At 38.8% G+C, this 19,064-nt stretch overlaps 1 protein-coding gene and 1 long non-coding RNA gene across 2 annotated transcripts in view; one reads left to right on the top strand and one right to left on the bottom strand.

Annotated features, from left to right (window-relative positions):
- Positions 1 to 17,188, top strand: part of Itgb1 (integrin subunit beta 1) — a 55,024-nt gene extending 37,836 nt beyond the window's left edge. The window contains exons 12-16 of the mRNA XM_048367415.1: positions 3,806 to 4,044; positions 4,263 to 4,485; positions 5,634 to 5,866; positions 8,829 to 8,995; positions 15,954 to 17,188. Coding sequence (XP_048223372.1) covers positions 3,806 to 4,044; positions 4,263 to 4,485; positions 5,634 to 5,866; positions 8,829 to 8,995; positions 15,954 to 16,019 — 928 coding nt within the window. The 3' untranslated portion in view covers positions 16,020 to 17,188. The remainder of the gene's footprint in view (positions 1 to 3,805; positions 4,045 to 4,262; positions 4,486 to 5,633; positions 5,867 to 8,828; positions 8,996 to 15,953) is intronic.
- On the bottom strand, positions 595 to 12,408 carry LOC125366728. The gene is made up of 3 exons (XR_007213962.1): positions 12,399 to 12,408; positions 7,302 to 7,306; positions 595 to 1,200 (listed from the first exon to the last, which is right to left on the bottom strand). It is a non-coding gene; the product is annotated as an uncharacterized LOC125366728 (long non-coding RNA).
- Positions 17,189 to 19,064: the final 1,876 nt, after the last annotated feature.

Below are 19,064 nucleotides of genomic sequence, written 5' to 3'. Positions count from 1 at the left end.
AAGACTCTCACTTGAGCTTTCTGTTTGAGTTTCTGAGTTTCGCATTTCTAGAATTGTTACTTGGTTTTTTTTTTCAGGAATTCCGTTTCTTTATTGAGTTCTTATTTCATATCCTGTACAGTCTTCCTTGTTTCACTTATCTATTGGAATTTTCTTTTGACTTTAATCGGTTTTATTTGTCTTTCTTTTTTTTTTTTTCCCCTCAAGGCTAGCACTCTACCACTTGAGCCACAGAGCCACTTCCCACTTTTTCTATATATGTGGTGCTGAGGAATTGAACCCAGAGCTTCATGTATACAAGGCAACCACTTTACCACTAGGCCATATTCCCAGCCCTCAGTCTTCTTCTTCTTTTTTTTTTTTTTTAATTAATTAAATTTTTTTGACAAGGTGTTGTGCAAAAGGGGTACAGTTACATAGTAAGGCAGTGAGTACATTTCTTGTGATTATCTTACACCCTCGCTTTTCTTTCCCTTCCTTAGATCAGGTAGGCATATATACAATACCCAGTGTACCAAAATCATATACAGTCTTTCATTTGTGTCACTTATATTTTGAGTTCATTGTTAGATATTATCTTCTCTGCTTTTGTTCGTGCTTTTTTGTGGGATTTGTTGGCCTTCATCTTATTTGTAGTTTTACATTGGGATTTACCCATCTGAGTGCAAGTTTGGTTGGAAGATGTGATGTGCTATGACCTTTCAGTTGTAGACTTCCCAGTGTTTAGGTACAACTGGGTGGTGGCAAGATTGTGGTGACGTTTTTCTTGTAAGAGGGGTATGGTTAGTACTTAAAACACTATGTGCACTGGCCTGTTCCCCCCCCCCCCCAAGACAGGAAGCTTAGCTGCAGCAGCAATCACAGATGATATCCATCCACCTTGATCAATATTGCAGCAAGACTACCCGATAACCACCACAGCTCCAGTATCTTGTGAATATTAAAGGATCTTGATACTTGGTGTGAAATGAGGAGGGTGCTATCATACATGGATACATGGTGGAAATGAGATGGAGATAGAGATAAAAGGCTGATGAGTATTATTTCAAGGTACCTGCTGTTACAATGTGAAAAGGGGTGATGGCTATGGTTAATAGAACACATTAATGAAAATGAAGTGTTGATAGGTAAAAAAGAGCTCATTAATAACATTGAGCAAGAAAGTGAAGAATAGATTAATAGGTAAAAAGACTAATAAAACTGATAAACTAAAAATGATGTTATAATCTAGTTACCTATTCAGTGCTTAGATAAAGGTAGATGAAGATAGGAGCTAGAGAACCATTCTGTTTATAGACAGAGTGAAAGCATTTATGGAGGATGGTGGATGGTGATTGGAGAGGAAAGAAGATACCGTTTAAGGTTTGAATATTAAAAGAGGGCATCTTGTCCCATGTATTGTGACTGAAACAAGGAAGGAAAAGGGCTAACAATTATAAGGTGAGAAAGAATTAACAGACATACCTAAAACAACCATACAAGATGACAAAAAGTTAATATAGAAATTAAAATGTGTTTTAAAAATTCTAGGTGAAAAAATAAAACCAAAATCAACTAAGGAGAGAGCCTTTTTCCTCCCCGTTTTTTAACCTTTTTGTTGTTGTATTCTATCCAGCAGGTGGCAGCATAGTTTCAGTTCCCACTCAATGTAATGGCTGGCTGGTGCCCAGCAGCCGGCAGCAGAGAAGAAATTAAAGATCTGACTGATCTCACTTGCCATTTAACTTGAGGCTTTCCTGTGTCCTGCATTGTGTAAACTCAGTTTGTTGTGATCAGCCATTTCCCCGTCCAGCAGCTGCTGTCCACTTTGCTGTGTACTTTCCTCTGGAGCTAAGACTGAAAGCTCTGCGCATCCACACTTCAGTGCTCCATGTTTTGTCTTCCTGGGGTCTCTGGGATCCCATGCTGTGAGAGTTAACTTACAGTTAGCCTACAGAGTCTACTGCAGCTTCTTTCTGTATGAATTTCAGGTCCCTGAGGACAGCCCCACACACTTGAATTCAGATCACTGCTTTACCCCTCTAATTTCCTTAGCTACTCTTTCTCAGAAGCAGTTGTATAGGTCTCCCATCCTCTACCCCTACATTTATGCTGAGTATTTGGGAAGGGATGCCACTTCTTTTTTTTCTTTTAACAACAAAGCATTTTATTTGTGATCAGTGTCTGAGACTATACATCCTTCACAAATTTAATTTTTAATAATTTGATACTCTCTTAAAACTTAAATTTTGAACTGCTAGACTTACTTCCCTAAAACAGAAGGGCTGGTATAAATTATTTTCCAGAAATGAGGTACTGTTTCACAGAACTGGTTTCTTTTGGTTTTCAAGTTTTAGAGAACTAAATTTGTATTTGTTAAAATCAAAAAGTAGGAAAGATGTTCTTTACAAATAATTTTGATCAAGTATGTGTTCAATGAAAGCAGGATAAAAAGGCTTTTTCAATCTAACATTCTGCATTGTACTGTATAGTTATTCAATAGGAATGAGCTTCTGTCATTTGATAAAAGAATGAGTAGTGGGGAACAGCATGTGTTGGGAATTTCATAACGGGTACCAGAACCATAGGCAGGGGAGCTGTGCTGTTAATAAGGTGTTCCATAGATTGGAGCGCTATAGCCAGTAGCAAGGGCTGCCACTTCTAAATTGCCATCTTTATTCCTGAAATTTTCAGCTCTAAGGCCCTACAATATATGTATGTATAGAACAGTGTTTTGGGAAATATATCAAACTGGTGATGGTGATTTTTTTTTCTCTTGAAGATAAGAATCTCATGGGCTTTCCTCCCTGGGCTGGCTTTAAACTGCAATCCTTATATGTCATCCTTCTGAGTAGCCAGGATTACAAGTGTGAGAAATCATACCTGTATTGCCTGCCCTAGCAATAATGGTGATTTTATCTGAAAAATAGAATTAAGTAAAAAGGAATGTTTATTCTATACTTCACTAAGTTTGGATTTCTGCAATAATTTTTCAGCAAACGATGAACATGTTATAAAATTAAAAAGAGGAAATGGTTTGATTCATAGAATATAGAGCCCAGCTTAAATACAGCTAATTTTCCCTTTTGTTATTGGAATTTTAACTCAAGGTCTCTTACTTCTTTTTTTTTTTTTTTTTGCCAGTCCTGGGCCTTGGACTCAGGGCCTGAGCACTGTCCCTGGCTTCTTTTTGCTCAAGGCTAGCACTCTGCCACTTGAGCCACAACACCACTTCTGGCCATTTTCTGTATATGTGGTGCTGGGGAATGGAACCAAGGGCTTCATGTATACGAGGCAAGCGCTCTTGCCACTAGGCCATATCCCCAGCCCAAGGTCTCTTACTTCTACCACTATTGTGCTACCACTTGAACTATTCCTCCAGCCTTACAATGATTTAACTTTTCTAGCAAGCACAACACCCAAAGATTAAAGTCCTCATACTAGGGCTAGGAATATGGCCTAGCAGTAGAGTGCTTGCCTTGCATGCATGAAGCTCTGGGTTTTGTTTCCTCAGCACCACATACACAGAAAAAGCCAGAAGTGGCTCTGTAGCTCAAGTGGTAGAGTACTAGCCTTGAGTACAAATAAATAGGCTCAGGGACAGTGCTTAGGCCCTGAGTCCAAGTCCCAGGACTGGCCAAAAAAAAAAAAAAAAAATTCCTCATACTGCAAAAATAATTTATAACTAAATGAACTATGTTTATTTTTTGTATTGTTGTATTGATGAGTATTGTGAACATTCCCATGTACTGTGTTGGCAGTTGAAGAGATTGTGCGGTTCATTTCTTCATGACTCTGTGTTATTCAACTTGAAATGTTCTTTTAGGTGTAACGAGGGCCGCGTGGGCCGGCACTGTGAATGTAGCACAGATGAAGTTAACAGCGAAGACATGGATGCCTACTGCAGGAAAGAGAACAGCTCAGAAATCTGTAGTAACAATGGAGAGTGTGTCTGTGGACAGTGTGTGTGTCGGAAGCGAGATAATACAAATGAAATTTATTCTGGCAAATTCTGCGAGTGTGATAATTTCAACTGTGATAGATCCAATGGCTTAATCTGTGGAGGTAAGAAAAAGCATTATACGTTGTTATGGACTCTGATTCCTCCAGTGTGGTAAAAATCAAGAATAACTTGATAGACCAGTAGCAAAGGGGGAGCATTTGGGGTTAGTCCATCCTTAGATATGCTTTCTTGTGTTTTGTTGAATACTTTTACTTTTTAAGTCAATGCTGTGATTTTATATTGTTATTACTATTTTGAGAAACAATCTTTACAATTGCAGGAAATGGCGTTTGTAGGTGTCGTGTGTGTGAGTGCTACCCTAACTACACTGGGAGTGCTTGTGACTGCTCTTTGGATACTGATCCGTGCATGGCAGGAAATGGACAAATCTGCAATGGCCGGGGCATCTGTGAGTGTGGTGTCTGCAAGTGTACAGACCCGAAGTTTCAAGGTCAAACTTGTGAGACGTGTCAGACCTGCCTGGGTGTTTGTGCTGAGCATAAGTAAGCATTTCCTAATTGTTTGAAATAATTGTATTTATCTGTGCTCACCTAAGTATGTATTAGAGTTATTACTAGAGCCAGGGCAAGTGCCAGTATGTATGTTCTACTATAAATAAATGCTCCAAAGAAGGTCACTGTTTATGTATTACTTGTCAGCTAGTGTGTATTTGTCATCATAGGAATGTGTTATTTTTATATGAAATGGCTATGTAATTGAATCTGTGTGATTACTTTTGTTAAACTGGCATTGCTACCATAGTTTTTAAATAGTGCTGGGGATTAAATCAGGCAAGGGCCTTGTGTTCTACTACTGAGGAATAGCTCTGGCCCAGTTACCATGTTAACTCAGCAAAATTAAAGGTTTACCCTTGGTTGATTATCATTGTACCAATCACACTTTTAAAGTTGTGGTTTATGCTATCATAGCTAATATATTATAGACCTTACTTTATGATCTACTTTTTCATTGAAACTTTAAATTCTATTAAAATGTCATTTGTGGAACTGGTTGTTTTTTTTTTTCTAGAAACAAGCAGTTTACTGGTGAAAAATATCTAATTGCTGGCATTGTCTAACAAAATTGATTAGTATTGGTATTAAAATTTAGCTTATTTTTTCTGTGCCAGTAAGGGGTCTAGAACTCCAGTTTTTATCGCTTGAGCCATCCCCCCATGTCTGGCTTCTGGAAATAAGAATCTCTTAAGATTAGTCTGCCCTGGTTGGTTCAGAACCAAAATATTAGATCTCAGGCTGATTTTGAGGAGGTGAAAGGTACCGTACTGTGAAGTGCAGGTTCTTTCACACACATACAACCCCCCCCACCCCCCGCAACGTGGACAGCATCAGCAGCTTGTTTGCCTAAATCAACTTGGTTGGAGGCAGGGTGCAGGGCAGCCTCCTCATGCTCCCCTCAGCTCAGCAGCTTTGCCAGCCGCCTTGGCATTGACCTTAGCTATATCCATGCAGAGTGTATTGCCGGAAGCTAGAATCCACATTTCCCATCCAAAATGTACCATGCCTCTGCATTTATTCAAATCCCCTTCATTGCTCTTGGTTCATTAATGTCATGCGGTTAGCACACAAAATAACACTTCAGGCAAAATGTTTCTTAAGTAGTGGATTTAAACACACTCGCTTTGTTTTGACAGAGAATGTGTTCAGTGCAGAGCCTTCAATAAAGGAGAGAAGAAAGACACGTGTGCACAGGAATGTTCACATTTCAATCTGACCAAGGTAGAAAATCGGGACAAGTTGCCCCAGCCTGTCCAGGTTGACCCCATGACCCACTGTAAGGAGAAGGATGTGGACGACTGCTGGTTCTACTTCACCTACTCGGTGAACGGGAACAACGAGGCCATTGTTCATGTTGTAGAGACTCCAGGTAGAATCCAATAATTACATATATTCACTTTTCTCTTATGTGTTGTTTTGACTCTGCACTTATTGTCAGATTCCTTAATATCCAGAAACAAACTCCATCTCTGTTATTTAAGGTACAAGTTAGGAAATCATTTTTTCTAAAAGCTTAAATCACTTTTAACCATGGAATAAGGAATCAGGAGTCAAGTTTCAAGTTTTCTGATAGGAATACTTAGATATAGTAGTCTGTTCAAGGCATTTACAATCAAACCAGACATTTAGTGCTCAATTGATGATATTTAAATTTGAACTTGGTTTAAAATTAAGGCTCCTGGGGAACATAATTTGTTAGAGAATATTGTTTTGTTTTTCAAAATCTTAAAATTTTTATTATGATAAGACTCCTTACCAGGTCCTGTTTACTTCTCAATTTTTTGCCTAATCCCTTTTTAAATTTTTATATATTTATTGTAAAGATGATGAACAGGGGGTTAGAATTACGTAAGGTAATGTGTACATTTATTTCATTTTCAACAGTTACCCCCTGAGGGTATTGTTAGGTATAAAATTGGTCCCAATTTCTCAAGAAGTGAAACATTTTTATATCTTGGTTTATTAGTAGCTTTTTCTAGTACATTCTTTGAAAGTTTTTACATTATCATGTAGGTTTTATGTGAGCATATTGGAAAAGGTGATAAACTAAATTTATGGGAAATTGTTGAACTTCTTAAAAGTCCAATTTTCTTAGTACTTTCTTTTGACCATCACAAGTGATAGGATTGGTTTTTTTAGTACCAGTATTGAAACCAGGTCTATGGGAATGGCAGTCAGTCATACTACCCCTGAATTACCCTACCCAGCCTGGGACATTTTAATTTTGATAAAAGTACAGGTTGCTAATTTTTCTTTATGGATCTTGCTTGTCATTAAGGACTTCATTTCCTAACTGGAGCTTGTAAAGGATTAAAGTTTGATATTTCCTGGTTTATAGTTTAGGTCTGTAAGCTATGTGAGTTCATCTCTGAATGTGGAGTAAGGTTCAGTTGTTTTGCATATGGTTGACTAATATTTTCAACACCACTTGTCTGATCTTTTTTCTGTTTTTATGTAAATTGAGTGACCTTGTAAATAGAGGCCTATTTCTTAACTACTCTATCATTTAAATAATTTCTTAAATGATAACAGAAAAATTTGTACAGATTAATGAGGTAATGTGATGTTTTGATGTATGTACACATTTTATAACGTTTAAATCATGTTCAGTAAGGCTACTCAAACTTCTCCTTAGTGAAAACTTTCAGTATACTTTTTCCTATTTTTGTGGGGCTAGGGTTTGAAAGTAAGGCTTGCACTTGCTAGGCAGGCACCGCCTCTTGACCTACACCCCCAGTGTTCTCTTTTGTTATACTTTTTGGGTAGCATTTCACATTTTCTCGGTCTAGGGCCAAACCTCAGACTGATCCTCCCAGCTACCTTTCCTATAGCTGGGATGACACATGGAGATGGTGTGTCAACTATTTGCCAGGGTTGGCTTTGAACTGCTATTGCCCATCATCCATTCCCCTACTTCCCTACTCCTCTGTGTCCTGTGGTACCCACTATTCTAGTACAGCTTACTTGCTGTTGAGGCTTTTAATTTAATCCCATCTGTCTAATTTTGCTTTTATTTCCTGTGTTTTTTGGTCTTTCCCAAAAAGTCCTTGCCCATTACAGTGTCCTGAATTATGGCCCCTATATTTTCTTCTGGAAGTTCCATAATTTCAGATCTTACTTTTAAGTCTTTAGTTCACACAGAGTTGATTTTTATTTTTGGTGAAAGGTAACTAGTTTTGTTATTCTGCATGTAGATGTCTGATTTTTCCCAGCACCATTTAGGAAGACTGTTATTTCTTCAATGTGTGTTCTTAGCACTGTTTAAACTCAGTTGGCTGTAGATGTAGGTTCTATCAGCCCATCTGTTTCTAGGCCAACATTGACCCATCTCTCCACCTTCCATATATATTTTAGAAATGACTTGTTGATTCCTACAAAATCCCTTCCAGCATTTTGAGTGGGACTGCTTTGAGTTCCAAAATGAGGACAACTGACGTTGTGAAAGCAAGATATCTTCTAACTTATGAACATGGAGCAATCTCCATATTCCAGATCATTTTGAATTGTTTTACATTTGTTCAAGAGTTGTTAATGGAAAATCTTGATATTTTGTTAGGGTTATACGTAAATTCTTGAGGACTTTGACATGGTTTTAAGTGATATTTTTAAAATCTAAATTTTCAGTCTTCTTCAAATACATGTTCACATGTATTAGGAAATACCTGGGGTTTGTTGTTGTTGGTTGTGGGGCTTGAGCTCTGGGCATTGTCCCTGAGCTCTTCAGCTTAAGACTAGTGCTCTACTACTTGAGCCACAGCACCACTTCCAGTTTTATAGTGGTTAATTGGAGATGAGTTTCATGGTCTTTCCTACCTGGGCTGGTTTTGAACCGTGGTCCTCAGATCTCAGTCTCCTGAGTAACTAGGATTACAGGCCTGAGCCACCATTGCCTGGCATAACTGGTTTTACTGACCGTTTGTTGGTGGCATGTGCCTGTTACTCCAGCTGGAGCACAAAATGTAAATAGCAAGATGATAATCTAGGCCTTAAAAAGTAAGATGGTGTGTCACAAAACAGCAAAAAGGGCTGGAGACCTGGTTCAAGTAGTAGAGAGCCTGCCTAGCCAAGTGTAAACCCTGTGTTTAAATCCTAGTACTGCAAAAACAAAATTCAAACAAACAAGCACAATCCCCATGATTTTTATTGATCATGTATCCTACAATCTTGTGGCTCATTTGTTAGCTTCTTAATAGTGTAAGGTAGTATATTCTCACTTACTTTGAATTTTAAGTGCTATTTATTTTATAAGACTGCACCCAGCTCTTTGGGGTTATGATTGGACTTCACACTTAGCACAGCCTTTCATGCTTATCAACCTTCTTCTCTCCCAGACTGCCCCACTGGTCCAGACATCATTCCAATTGTAGCCGGTGTGGTTGCTGGAATTGTGCTGATTGGTCTTGCCTTACTGCTTATTTGGAAGCTTTTAATGATAATTCACGACAGACGGGAATTTGCTAAATTTGAAAAGGAGAAAATGAATGCTAAATGGGACACGGTAAGTTGCAAAACATCTAAAAGTTAAGGTGCTTAAAAAGTAAATGTTACCTCTTATTGCTAAGGCTATGTATTAAAACCCTTCTTTAAATATTTCATTCCCTAAAGAATGTGAGTTGGAAAATTTTTAATAGATTTGAAAGTAAATCTGCTGAAGTAGTACTCTTTTAATGTAGAATGGAATCTCAGATCTCATTACCAGTGTAGCAAATAATTCAGTGAATCCCCACCCCCAACCTTACAGAGGGAGTAACCATATTTAAAAGCTACATATAGTTGGGTACCAGTGACTCTCACCTGTAATCCTGGCTACTCAGGAGGTTGAGAGCTGGAGAATCATAATGAGAAAGAAACCAGCCTCGCCCCAGAGTCTGTTAGACTCCACTTCCAGAATAATGCACAAAAAACAAGTCAGGTCAAGGGTTGCTTGGGCAGGAGGGGCAAAGGACTGAACAGAGAAGAAGATGCCAGAATTTTCTTGACATGATCTCTACCATATCTGACTATGCATTTGAAAACTCATGGTGCTCTGAACTTATGGGGTATAATGTATTTTATGCACATTAAATATCAATAAACATTGCTGTTAGAAAACAGTTTACGGAATTTGACGGGAAGGTTTAGATTCTGGTATGGATTCAGAATTGGGTATATCTGGCCCTCCTGTATTCATCTTTTGATACAAGAAGGCATGGAGAATCCTCAGTCACCTTTAGCCTAGGTGCTAAACACTGAACTTACAACGTTGTGTGTAATTATTTTAACAACCACAAGCCTATAGACTACAGAGATAGGTCATATTTGCATTTCAGGAATTGTAGAAATAATAAAACGTTCTCTTTTTGGTGTTTAAACACTGTCAATTTTCTTTCTGATGAAATCATTAGAAACTATTTCTTTTACTTTAGCAAGAAAATCCGATTTACAAGAGTCCTATAAATAATTTCAAGAATCCAAACTATGGACGTAAAGCTGGTCTCTAAGTTGCCGTTCGTATTTCTTTTCCCTTTATGCCTTTGCATGTTAACTTTTTTATCTTTTCCTTACTGCACTGTGTGTCTCTCTTATCACTGTTGCTACTTCTTAAAAAGCTGTCTGGATTATATTGCTACCTTGTGGCTTTTCTTATTGCTTGTTGACTTGGTGCTTAGAATGACTGCAAATAAATGAGTAGATATAAAAGCAGCAGCTCTGTCTTAGTGCTTGTGGTCTGATATGCAGACCCAGGGTAATTAATATTCCACTTACCTCCCTGAGTTTCAGTTCCCACACCTGCATCATCAGGATTGGGTGGCTATAATATTCCCAAAAGTACTAGATAATCTTATCCTTATATCATGAATGATTTGCTACATTTTAGGGTTGAATCCTAAAAATGAGGGATGAAATTGACTTAGAAAATAGAAAAATATCATACTATAACATCTGTGACTACCATTATCATTGTTACTGGTTTTAGAAAGATTATGAGTTGTTGTTTTTTCTTTTTAGTTCTCAATCATGACTTGAAATTCAGCTGCTGGGGAGTGCAGATAAGGGGATCTCATTTCCAGACCAGTCTGGGAAAAATTAGCTTGAGAACCTATTCCTCCCAAAATGAACCAAAAGTTAGATTAGGAGCCTGGCTCATAGCACCAGGCCTTGAGGTCAATGGTGTTCCTACACACACTTGGAAGAACAGTCCAAAGGCTGTGGTGTGTGTGTGTGTGTGTGTGTGTGTGTTAAACTTCAGTTGAATGATTCTGATTGTCAAATCTATGATTGGAATTTTTTAGAAAATAATTTGTCACTATAGGAATTTTAACTTAGGGCATTATGCTTGCTAGGCTTGCACTTTTAATCAGTTGAGCAATGATTCCAGTCCTCTATTTGCTGATTAATTTTGGAAATGGAGTCTTAACAAACTTTTCTGCCTAGTCTGACTTTGAACTTCTAGAACTTAGCTTCATGACTAGCAAGGATTCTAGGTGTATCACTGGTGCTTGGCTAAAACAAAGATTTGAAAGAGAAACATCACATTCTTAGCTCACAGTTCCGCTGCTCTTTTTAAGTGGGGTGGTACACTCCTGTTATCCTAGTATTTAGGAATCTGGAAGGAAAGATCACAAGTTCTAGGATAGCCTAGGAGGCCTAGTGAATCATTATCTCAAGAAAAAAATAATTCCACATTTACATCCTGTTTTCCAAGCTTAGATGGCTGATGTGATGTTTTTCTTCTATAGGTAGTGGGCAACATTCTTCCTTACATAGTTTCAAACTGCTTATATGTGAAATTTTGTGAAGTGCTTTCTAAAACTCATAAAAATATGAACTGTACTTAGAACCAAATTCTCCAAACTAGTGGCAGAGCCCTGCTTATGTCTTCTGGCTGATTTCACTGTGGTAGAGCTGCGAAGGACTCGGCTTTCCTCATCAGCAACTTACTTTGTAGAACACGGTAGGGTTTGTAGTACTGTTTATGGTAATAATAGCTAATATTGCTGGGTGCTGGTGGCTCATGCCTGGCATCCTAGCTACTCAGGACGTTGAGACCTGAGGATCATGGTTCAAAGCTAGCCTGGACAGGAAAGTCCATGACATTCTTTATTTCCAATTAATCACAGAAAAAGGTAGACATGGAGCTGTGGCCCAAGTGTAGAGAACTTAGCTTTGAGCAGAAAAGTGCTCAAGGACTTGTCCAGCCCAGGCCCTGAGTTCAAGCCCCAGGACTGGCAACAACTTAAAAAAAATAATCGCTAGGGGCTAAGAATATGGCCTAGTGGCAAGAGTGCTTGCCTCTTATACATGAAGCCCTAGGTTCGATACCTCAGCACCATATATATAGAAAAGGCCAGAAGTGGCGCTGTGGCTCAAGTGGCAGAGTGCTAGCCTTGAGCGGGAAGAAGCCAGGGACAGTGCTCAGGCCCTCAGTTCAAGCCCCAAGACTGGCTGGAAAAAAAAAATAGCTAATACTTGTTTACATGACATTCTTAGTGAAAATAAGAGCCACTTTTATTCGTGCCTCACACATAGAAAGTGGGCATAAAAGGATGAGCTGTCTGGACCAAGTTCACATAGCTGGGCAGTGGGAACATTAAGACTCACATCCAGGCAGATGCATTCCAGGGCTCCCAAGCTCTTCAGTGCACATGTCAGGAGTCTCATATATTGAAGCTGCCATATCTTGGTTAGGAAAAGGTCGATCATCACTCTTTGTATTGCACACAGTTGCTGGTTCTGGCCATTTGTTGTAACTCAGGGAAACAGTTACTGATGTGGCAGAAGAAGGCGTGAGGAGTCGTCGCGTTTCACTTTGTTCCATGGAAAACTGTGTTATATGGAACTTGATGCTGCAGCTGTGTTGTTGGGAGTTCACTTATAAAACAGTACTGACAGGGACTGAGGATAGAGCTCAGCAGTGAAACTGATGAACTAGAGATGAACAAAGCTCTGGGTTTGATACCCGGCACCAAAAAACAGTCAGAAATCAAGAGGAGGGGGAGGGGAGGAAGGAAGGATTAGATAAAAGCCAAAAATGTGTTTGATATTTTACAGAATAAAGGAGTCCTAATTTGCCATATCTTATTTTTTATTACTAAGCAACCATAAAACTTCACTGAGAAAATTATCATTTATTCATGTATGGATAGATGGGTACATTTTTATATGTTTGAGACTTATCTAGTTGGTACTTTGTAGAAAGTCCTATTTAGAGGTAAACTGGTTACTGGGATTTTTTTTCTTTTGTCAGAAGCAGTTAAATGGTAACAGTGTCATAAGATATTTCTCACAAGAAAAATATTTGCTTGAGTAGTTTGCAGGAAATCATCAAATTATTATTATTCATACCTGGTAGTCATATCATTCCCTTAGGTTTTGGCCAGAGTATTCCTTTTCTCATCTACAATAAGCATCCTATAACTTAGGCAGCAAATGTTTGCTAAAAATTTTGTTATGCATTATTGTATAACAAAATTTGATGTAAGTTTATGGCTACCTATCTCAGGTTATCTTTTGTCAAAACCACTAAGTAGAAATTAAGAAATACAACTGGGGGCTGGGAATATGGCCTAGTGGCAAGAGAGCTCGCCTCGTATACATGAAGCCCTGGGTTCGATTCTCCAGCACCACATATCTAGAAAATGGCCAGAAGTGGCGCTGTGGCTCAAGTGGCAGAGTGCTAGCCTTGAGCAAAAAGGAAGCCAGGGACAGTGCTCAGGCCCTGAGTCCAAGCCCCAGGACTGGCCAAAAAAAAGAAAGAAATACAACTGGACGCTGGTGTTTACACCTGTAATCTAGAGATGTTCTCGAGGCTACGGTATGGGAGATCATAGACTGAGGTTATCTTGGGCAAAAAGTTCACTGGACTTCATCCACAAAATTAACTAGCTAAAAGCCGGGTTGGAGATGGACATCTGTATCACGTTGTAGAGTGCTGGCATAGCAAGTGTGAGAGACCTGAGTTCAAACTCCAGGTTTCCCCCGAATAATGAGAGGTTAGGAGAACATTCTAACTTATAAAAAGCACTTTTCTAATGTAGACCAAAGTTTCCCAGTCATTGATAGGCACTGCATATGAGACTGTCATGCAGGACCATTGGGAAAATTACCTAGTCTTTTACCTCTTGCTGCTGCACAAATTTAAAAATAGATCTTAAGTCTCACATAGTTTGCATTGTGAATAGAAAGTAAGAGAGTAGAAATGGTTTACACTGTTGAGAATGTCCTTACCTGAGAATACAACCCTGCCCTCCAGATTTGAATACTTTCTTTCTGTGGGGTGGGATTGCATTCTGAATGATGGAAACTAATCTAAATTAGTTTACCTCCATTTAAACTGCTGCCTAATACAGATAGTATAATTTTACCTCTAACCTTGCATGTTAAACTTTTGTTTGGATGGACTTTGAAATAATACATATAAGTTTTTGTGTATGGCAAACCAAAGTTCTTCAAAGGTAAGCTTTTGCATATAAAATCATATTTTGTACTCATACTGGGTTCTTCTTTATGTTTTGCCTTATTTTTCGTACCTTCTTTAAAATTAAGCACAAAAATGAGGATATAGCTGGGTACTGCTGTAATTCTAGCTACTCAGGAGGCTGAGATTTGAAGATTATGGTTTGAAGCCAGCCCAGGTAGGAAAGTCCGTTAGATTTTTATTTTCATTTAACTAGCCAAAAGCCAGAGGTGGTGGATCTGTGGCTCAAATGGTAGAGCTCCAGCCTTGAGTGAAAAAGGTAAGGGCCAGTGCTTGGGCCCTTTGTTCAAGCCCTATTACCAAGGAGAGAGGAGGTAGACAAGGAGAGGCCAAAAATACTTGTGCAATGCATTTCTGAAAGAAGCTTACTTAAGTGGTAATTTATGGATCCCATCATTTCAAGAAATAACAGTAGTTTCAGGTGCAAGTAGGAGGATGGAAATAATGAGTCTATTGAATGTACACTCTGATTTTCTAAAAAGTTGTTTGGATCCAGTTTGTTGACTCTTAAAATGTCTACAAAGTGTGGATGAGCTTCAGTTGAGGTTTGAGTTTAAAATGACATTCTGATGACTTTTGTCATCTAGATGACAGATTGTTTTTCTGAGGGTTTCCTACGTCTTTCATGGTGAGAAACCACCAGTTAGTTTTGAGGAGTGAAGGGCTGGAGGCTCCGGCAAGGGGGAGAGTCTTGGTCTCAGTGGTATTCACACGGCTGCTGAGGTGAAACCACCGTGGCTCTTTCGGTGCCTCGCAGGATGGGGCCTTGGCTGCTGCGCACACCGAGTTGGCACTGTCCTTCTTGGTGGTCTCTTCATTCCAGACACTTTGGAACATTCCCCTTCCTCTCCCCACGTACTGCACATACTTCAGATTCTGAATTTCATGAATTTCTCCATTGATGTGCTGTTTATCGGTGTGCTGTTCTTGTCCCTTATTTTGACTTTGTGTATATTACTACTTATCTGTACTCAATTTCACTATGAAAATATACCTAATCTTATTATTAATCCCATGTTTTACTTTACCTGTTTCATGTCTGTCATCCATCACACTTTGCTCTCTATGAGGGCAGAAATGAGCATCGCTGTCAGCGCGTTTTTGGTTCTTGAAATACTCTAGTGTATATGGCTTGGAGTTCCCTATGGGCCTCCAGTTCTCCTTCTTTAAATGTAATATGATGCTAAAACACACCCTGCTCTTCTTAATTTGAAGAATAACATTCTCAGCAGTTTGGAAATTGGTGGAGGCCCGTGCACTGTGGCTGAGTGTGCTGAGCGGAGCTCCCTATCAGCACCTCTGTCCTCTGCACACGAGTGCAGGAGTTGCCTCTTCCCGAGCAGGCCTGGGATTCTAGTTTTGTCTAGCATCTTACTTGCAGACTGAGGGGATTTGTGTTAGGTAGAGATAATGCATCTCTAACCCAGGCATGCATGGGGGTCATGCCTGTCACCTCAGCTACTTGGGAGGTGATTACACAATGCCCTCAGCCTGAGACTAGGCTAAACAAAAAAATGTGAGGCCCTAATTTGAAAGGAAAAAGCAAAATGAAACCAAAAAGCACAACGGGACAAGAGTGTTGGTTCAGGTGGTGAGAATGCTTTCCTAGCAAGCAAGTACCCCCAAGTGCAATCCCCCGGGAAGCAAAATACAAAACCAGCAAACAAAGGATTGGCATTAAAATTTGTGCAAAGCAGGATCTATGATGGCAGCAGTGTCTTATTGTCTATAGAGGACAACCTTAGAACAACCTTTCAGTGGGGGAAAGAGCCAAGAAAGAAGCAGTGTCAGATACAGGGTTGGCATCCGTGACCAGAGCTTTTATATCCTCTTTCTATGAGCCATTAGTAATGTCTTCTAGAAATCATTAAGAATTAAGAAATAACTTCTTTAAATGACTTCAATAAATGACTAATGTTTAACTTTGTTTTATGATGTAATTCTATATGATTTTAATAGGGTAAATGATTAAGCTTGTTTTGTTTGTTTGTTTTTTTAGGGTGAAAATCCTATTTACAAGAGTGCTGTGACAACTGTGGTCAATCCAAAGTATGAGGGAAAATGAGTCCCACCTGTCAGATTTCAGAACACTGAATGCAAAGTAGCAATTTTCATAGTCACAGTAAGGTAGCTTTAGGGCACTATTGCCAGGGTTTTATTCATATGCAGGTTTTGAAAATGTATAATATGTATAATTTTAATTTTTTTAATTTTGAAAATGATTTGTTAAATCCATGCCAGGGACTGACAAAGACTTGAGACAGGATTGTTATCCTTGTCAGCTAAGGTCACAGTGTGCCTTTTTGACCTCTTCTTCCTAGATGGTGAAATCCAGCTCTCATTGAATTACTGACATTTCTAGGGTGATGGAAAGGGCAAGAGTTGAAGGAGCACAATACGTTTCTGCTAATAGCACGTATAACTGATTTTCATCTTTTCAGATAAGCCAGTTTTCAGTTGCACCAAATTGGAAGTATAAGTCCTGTTAGCTAGTGCTGTCTTGTTGCCGTCTTGTTTCCAGCCTATTCCACTAGCTGCCTATTTGGATATGACTGATTGACATACCTGAAAGACGATGTATATGTTGTGGGTTTCTGGTAAAATAACTGTAACAGTTGATGTACTCAAGCCATGGGAAGAATTCAGAGAGTTAGGAAGGAAAAGCAGATAGCTTTAAAACCTGTGTGCCATCTTAAGAGTTACTTAATCTTGGTAACTTTTATGCCTTCTTTTTTTATAAATTTAAACCATGGATACAAATCCTGGTAACTTTTCCGCTAAGGAGTACTTGATTTAGCACTATTTACATTAAGGCCATAACTTATATAGCATTTGCTGACTGGGGACCTTTTAGATTTTGTTATTTTTTAGTTTAATCTGGTGCTTTTAACCACCTCTCCTAATCTTTTAATGTATCTGCAAGTTTGGGGTAAGCCTTTTATTTTTTTTTAACCAGTACTCTCTCTGAAGTTTTAGCTGTAGTTTTTCATTTTCATGATGTGAAGGTGTGAAGTTGAACACAATATGCTGTTTACCCAGCAGCACTCACTTGGGCAAGTCTCACTTCAGCTGTGCTGTAGCAGGCTGCCACGCTTCCTGCTCACTCTTCCACTTGCTAGTCTGTTTCTTATCATTCATGTTCTTGTTTTAAATGCCTTTTAATTTTAACAACTCACTTTTTACAATGCTATTTACTGAAGTTATTTATTAAATAAAAATGGCTAAAATGCTTCACTGGATGTCTTGGCTCTTCAATGTATTTCATCAGACTGTGGACTTGAAAGGGATATGAATTAAAGGCGTTGATAAAAGCCATTGGTGGCTCACATCTGTAACCCTACCTTCCCAGAGGCTGAGAAAAACGTTTACCTAATGATAGAAATCCATTTGTTGGAAGCTGAAGGAAATGAATTAATTTCCTAATGCTGTCTATCATATTGCTGACATGTGAATGAATATATTTAGGATTGAAATTGGCAATTTCAAAACACAGAGATAAAATAAATGTACACCCACACCCATAGTGAGGTTCTTTGAAGACACATTGAAGTAAGAGTACACTGAAAGTTCCCTGGTCTCTTAAGATTACAGTAGCTCAATAGCTATGTACACATGATCATATAAGACGAGGATAAGCAAAAACAAGAGAAGGACACAAGAGGATTCTATTGTTGACACTACATTTAAAGTTCTAGGAGAAAATAAATTTTTTTCTGTTCTTTCACTGTTATTACAGATTCCCTTCATAAAGATGTCTCCATAAAACCTTGAGCCCCAAGACAGTTCACTATTTACAAACTCATTAGTGGATATTATAACAGGATGATTGACATTTTTCCTCCCCATTGTCTAGTTGTTGTTCAGAGATACTTTTCAGTAAAGGCCATTTGCCAGAGGCTCAAAGCTTTAAATATTTCCAAAGCTAGTACCCTCAAAGATATTCAGAAGAGCATCCCCAGGGCTCTTGGGTTCCTATTTCTAGATTTCTTCTGAAAATTCAGGGAGAAGTAGAAGAGGCTTCTGAGTGATTAATGGGAACAAATATTCACACTGAATTTCAAAGAAGATTGAATAGCTCATCAGTCTATTGCAGAGAGGGTGATACAGTATCTAAACTAGAACATTGGGGGGTACAGGAACATTAAAAGGAAGGTTAAGACAAGAGTCAGTCCTGTTTGGTCAAAGGTTCATACATGTGACACCAAAAAAAAAAAAGCAAATGGATATGTTGGACTTCATCAAAATTGAGAAAGTTTGCCAGGCTCTTCTCAAGAGAGACAACAAGGTACAGAATAGGAGAACATATTTATTTGGTAAGGGATTTATACCTAGAGTATATGAAGAATTACAACTTAACAAAGAGATGAGTGAATAGTCCAGTTAAAAAGAACTATCTGAATAGACATTTCTGCAAAAAGTTGGCCAACAAGCACATGAAAAGAGGCCCGCCCTCATTTGTTCCCAGGAAGTGCAGATTAAGATGATAATGAGATACCACTTCATACCCACTAGGTTATTTATCATTGTTTAAAAGGTGGGAGGTAATTGGTGAATATGTAGGGAAATTGGAACTCTTATGCATTAATGATAGGAATGTAAAACAATGTAGACATTGTTCCTCCAGAGGTAAACAATGTTTGTAGGACTCAGCATATATATAAAAGAATTAAAAGCAGAGACTTAAAATCATTTTATGTCAGTACTCATTTCAGGGTCACTGACAGTACCCCCAAGTGGAAGTAGTCCATTGACAAATGTATGTATCCAGACAGTGGAATAGCCAGGCACTGCTGGCTCACGCCTGTAATCCTACCTACTCGGGAGGCTGAGACCTGAGGATTACAGTTAAAAGCCAGCCAGGGCAGGAGAGGTCTGTGAGACTCGTCTCCAATTAGCCACTAGAAAATAGGAAGTGGTGCTGTGGCTCAAATGGTAGAGTGTAGCCTTGAGCACAAAGAGGCTCAGGGACAGTGCACAGAGTTCAAGCCCTGTAACTGACAAAAAAAAGAAAATGTGGAATATCCCTTAACTGTTAAGCAAATCATGTTCTGAGACGGGTTATGTTCACCATGAGTGACCTGTGGCTATGCTGTGCTAAGTTAGATAAGCT

This window comes from Perognathus longimembris, chromosome 18, assembly GCF_023159225.1.
Source record: "Perognathus longimembris pacificus isolate PPM17 chromosome 18, ASM2315922v1, whole genome shotgun sequence".
NCBI lineage: Eukaryota > Metazoa > Chordata > Mammalia > Rodentia > Heteromyidae > Perognathus > Perognathus longimembris.
This window is presented reverse-complemented; position numbering and strand designations above follow the sequence as displayed.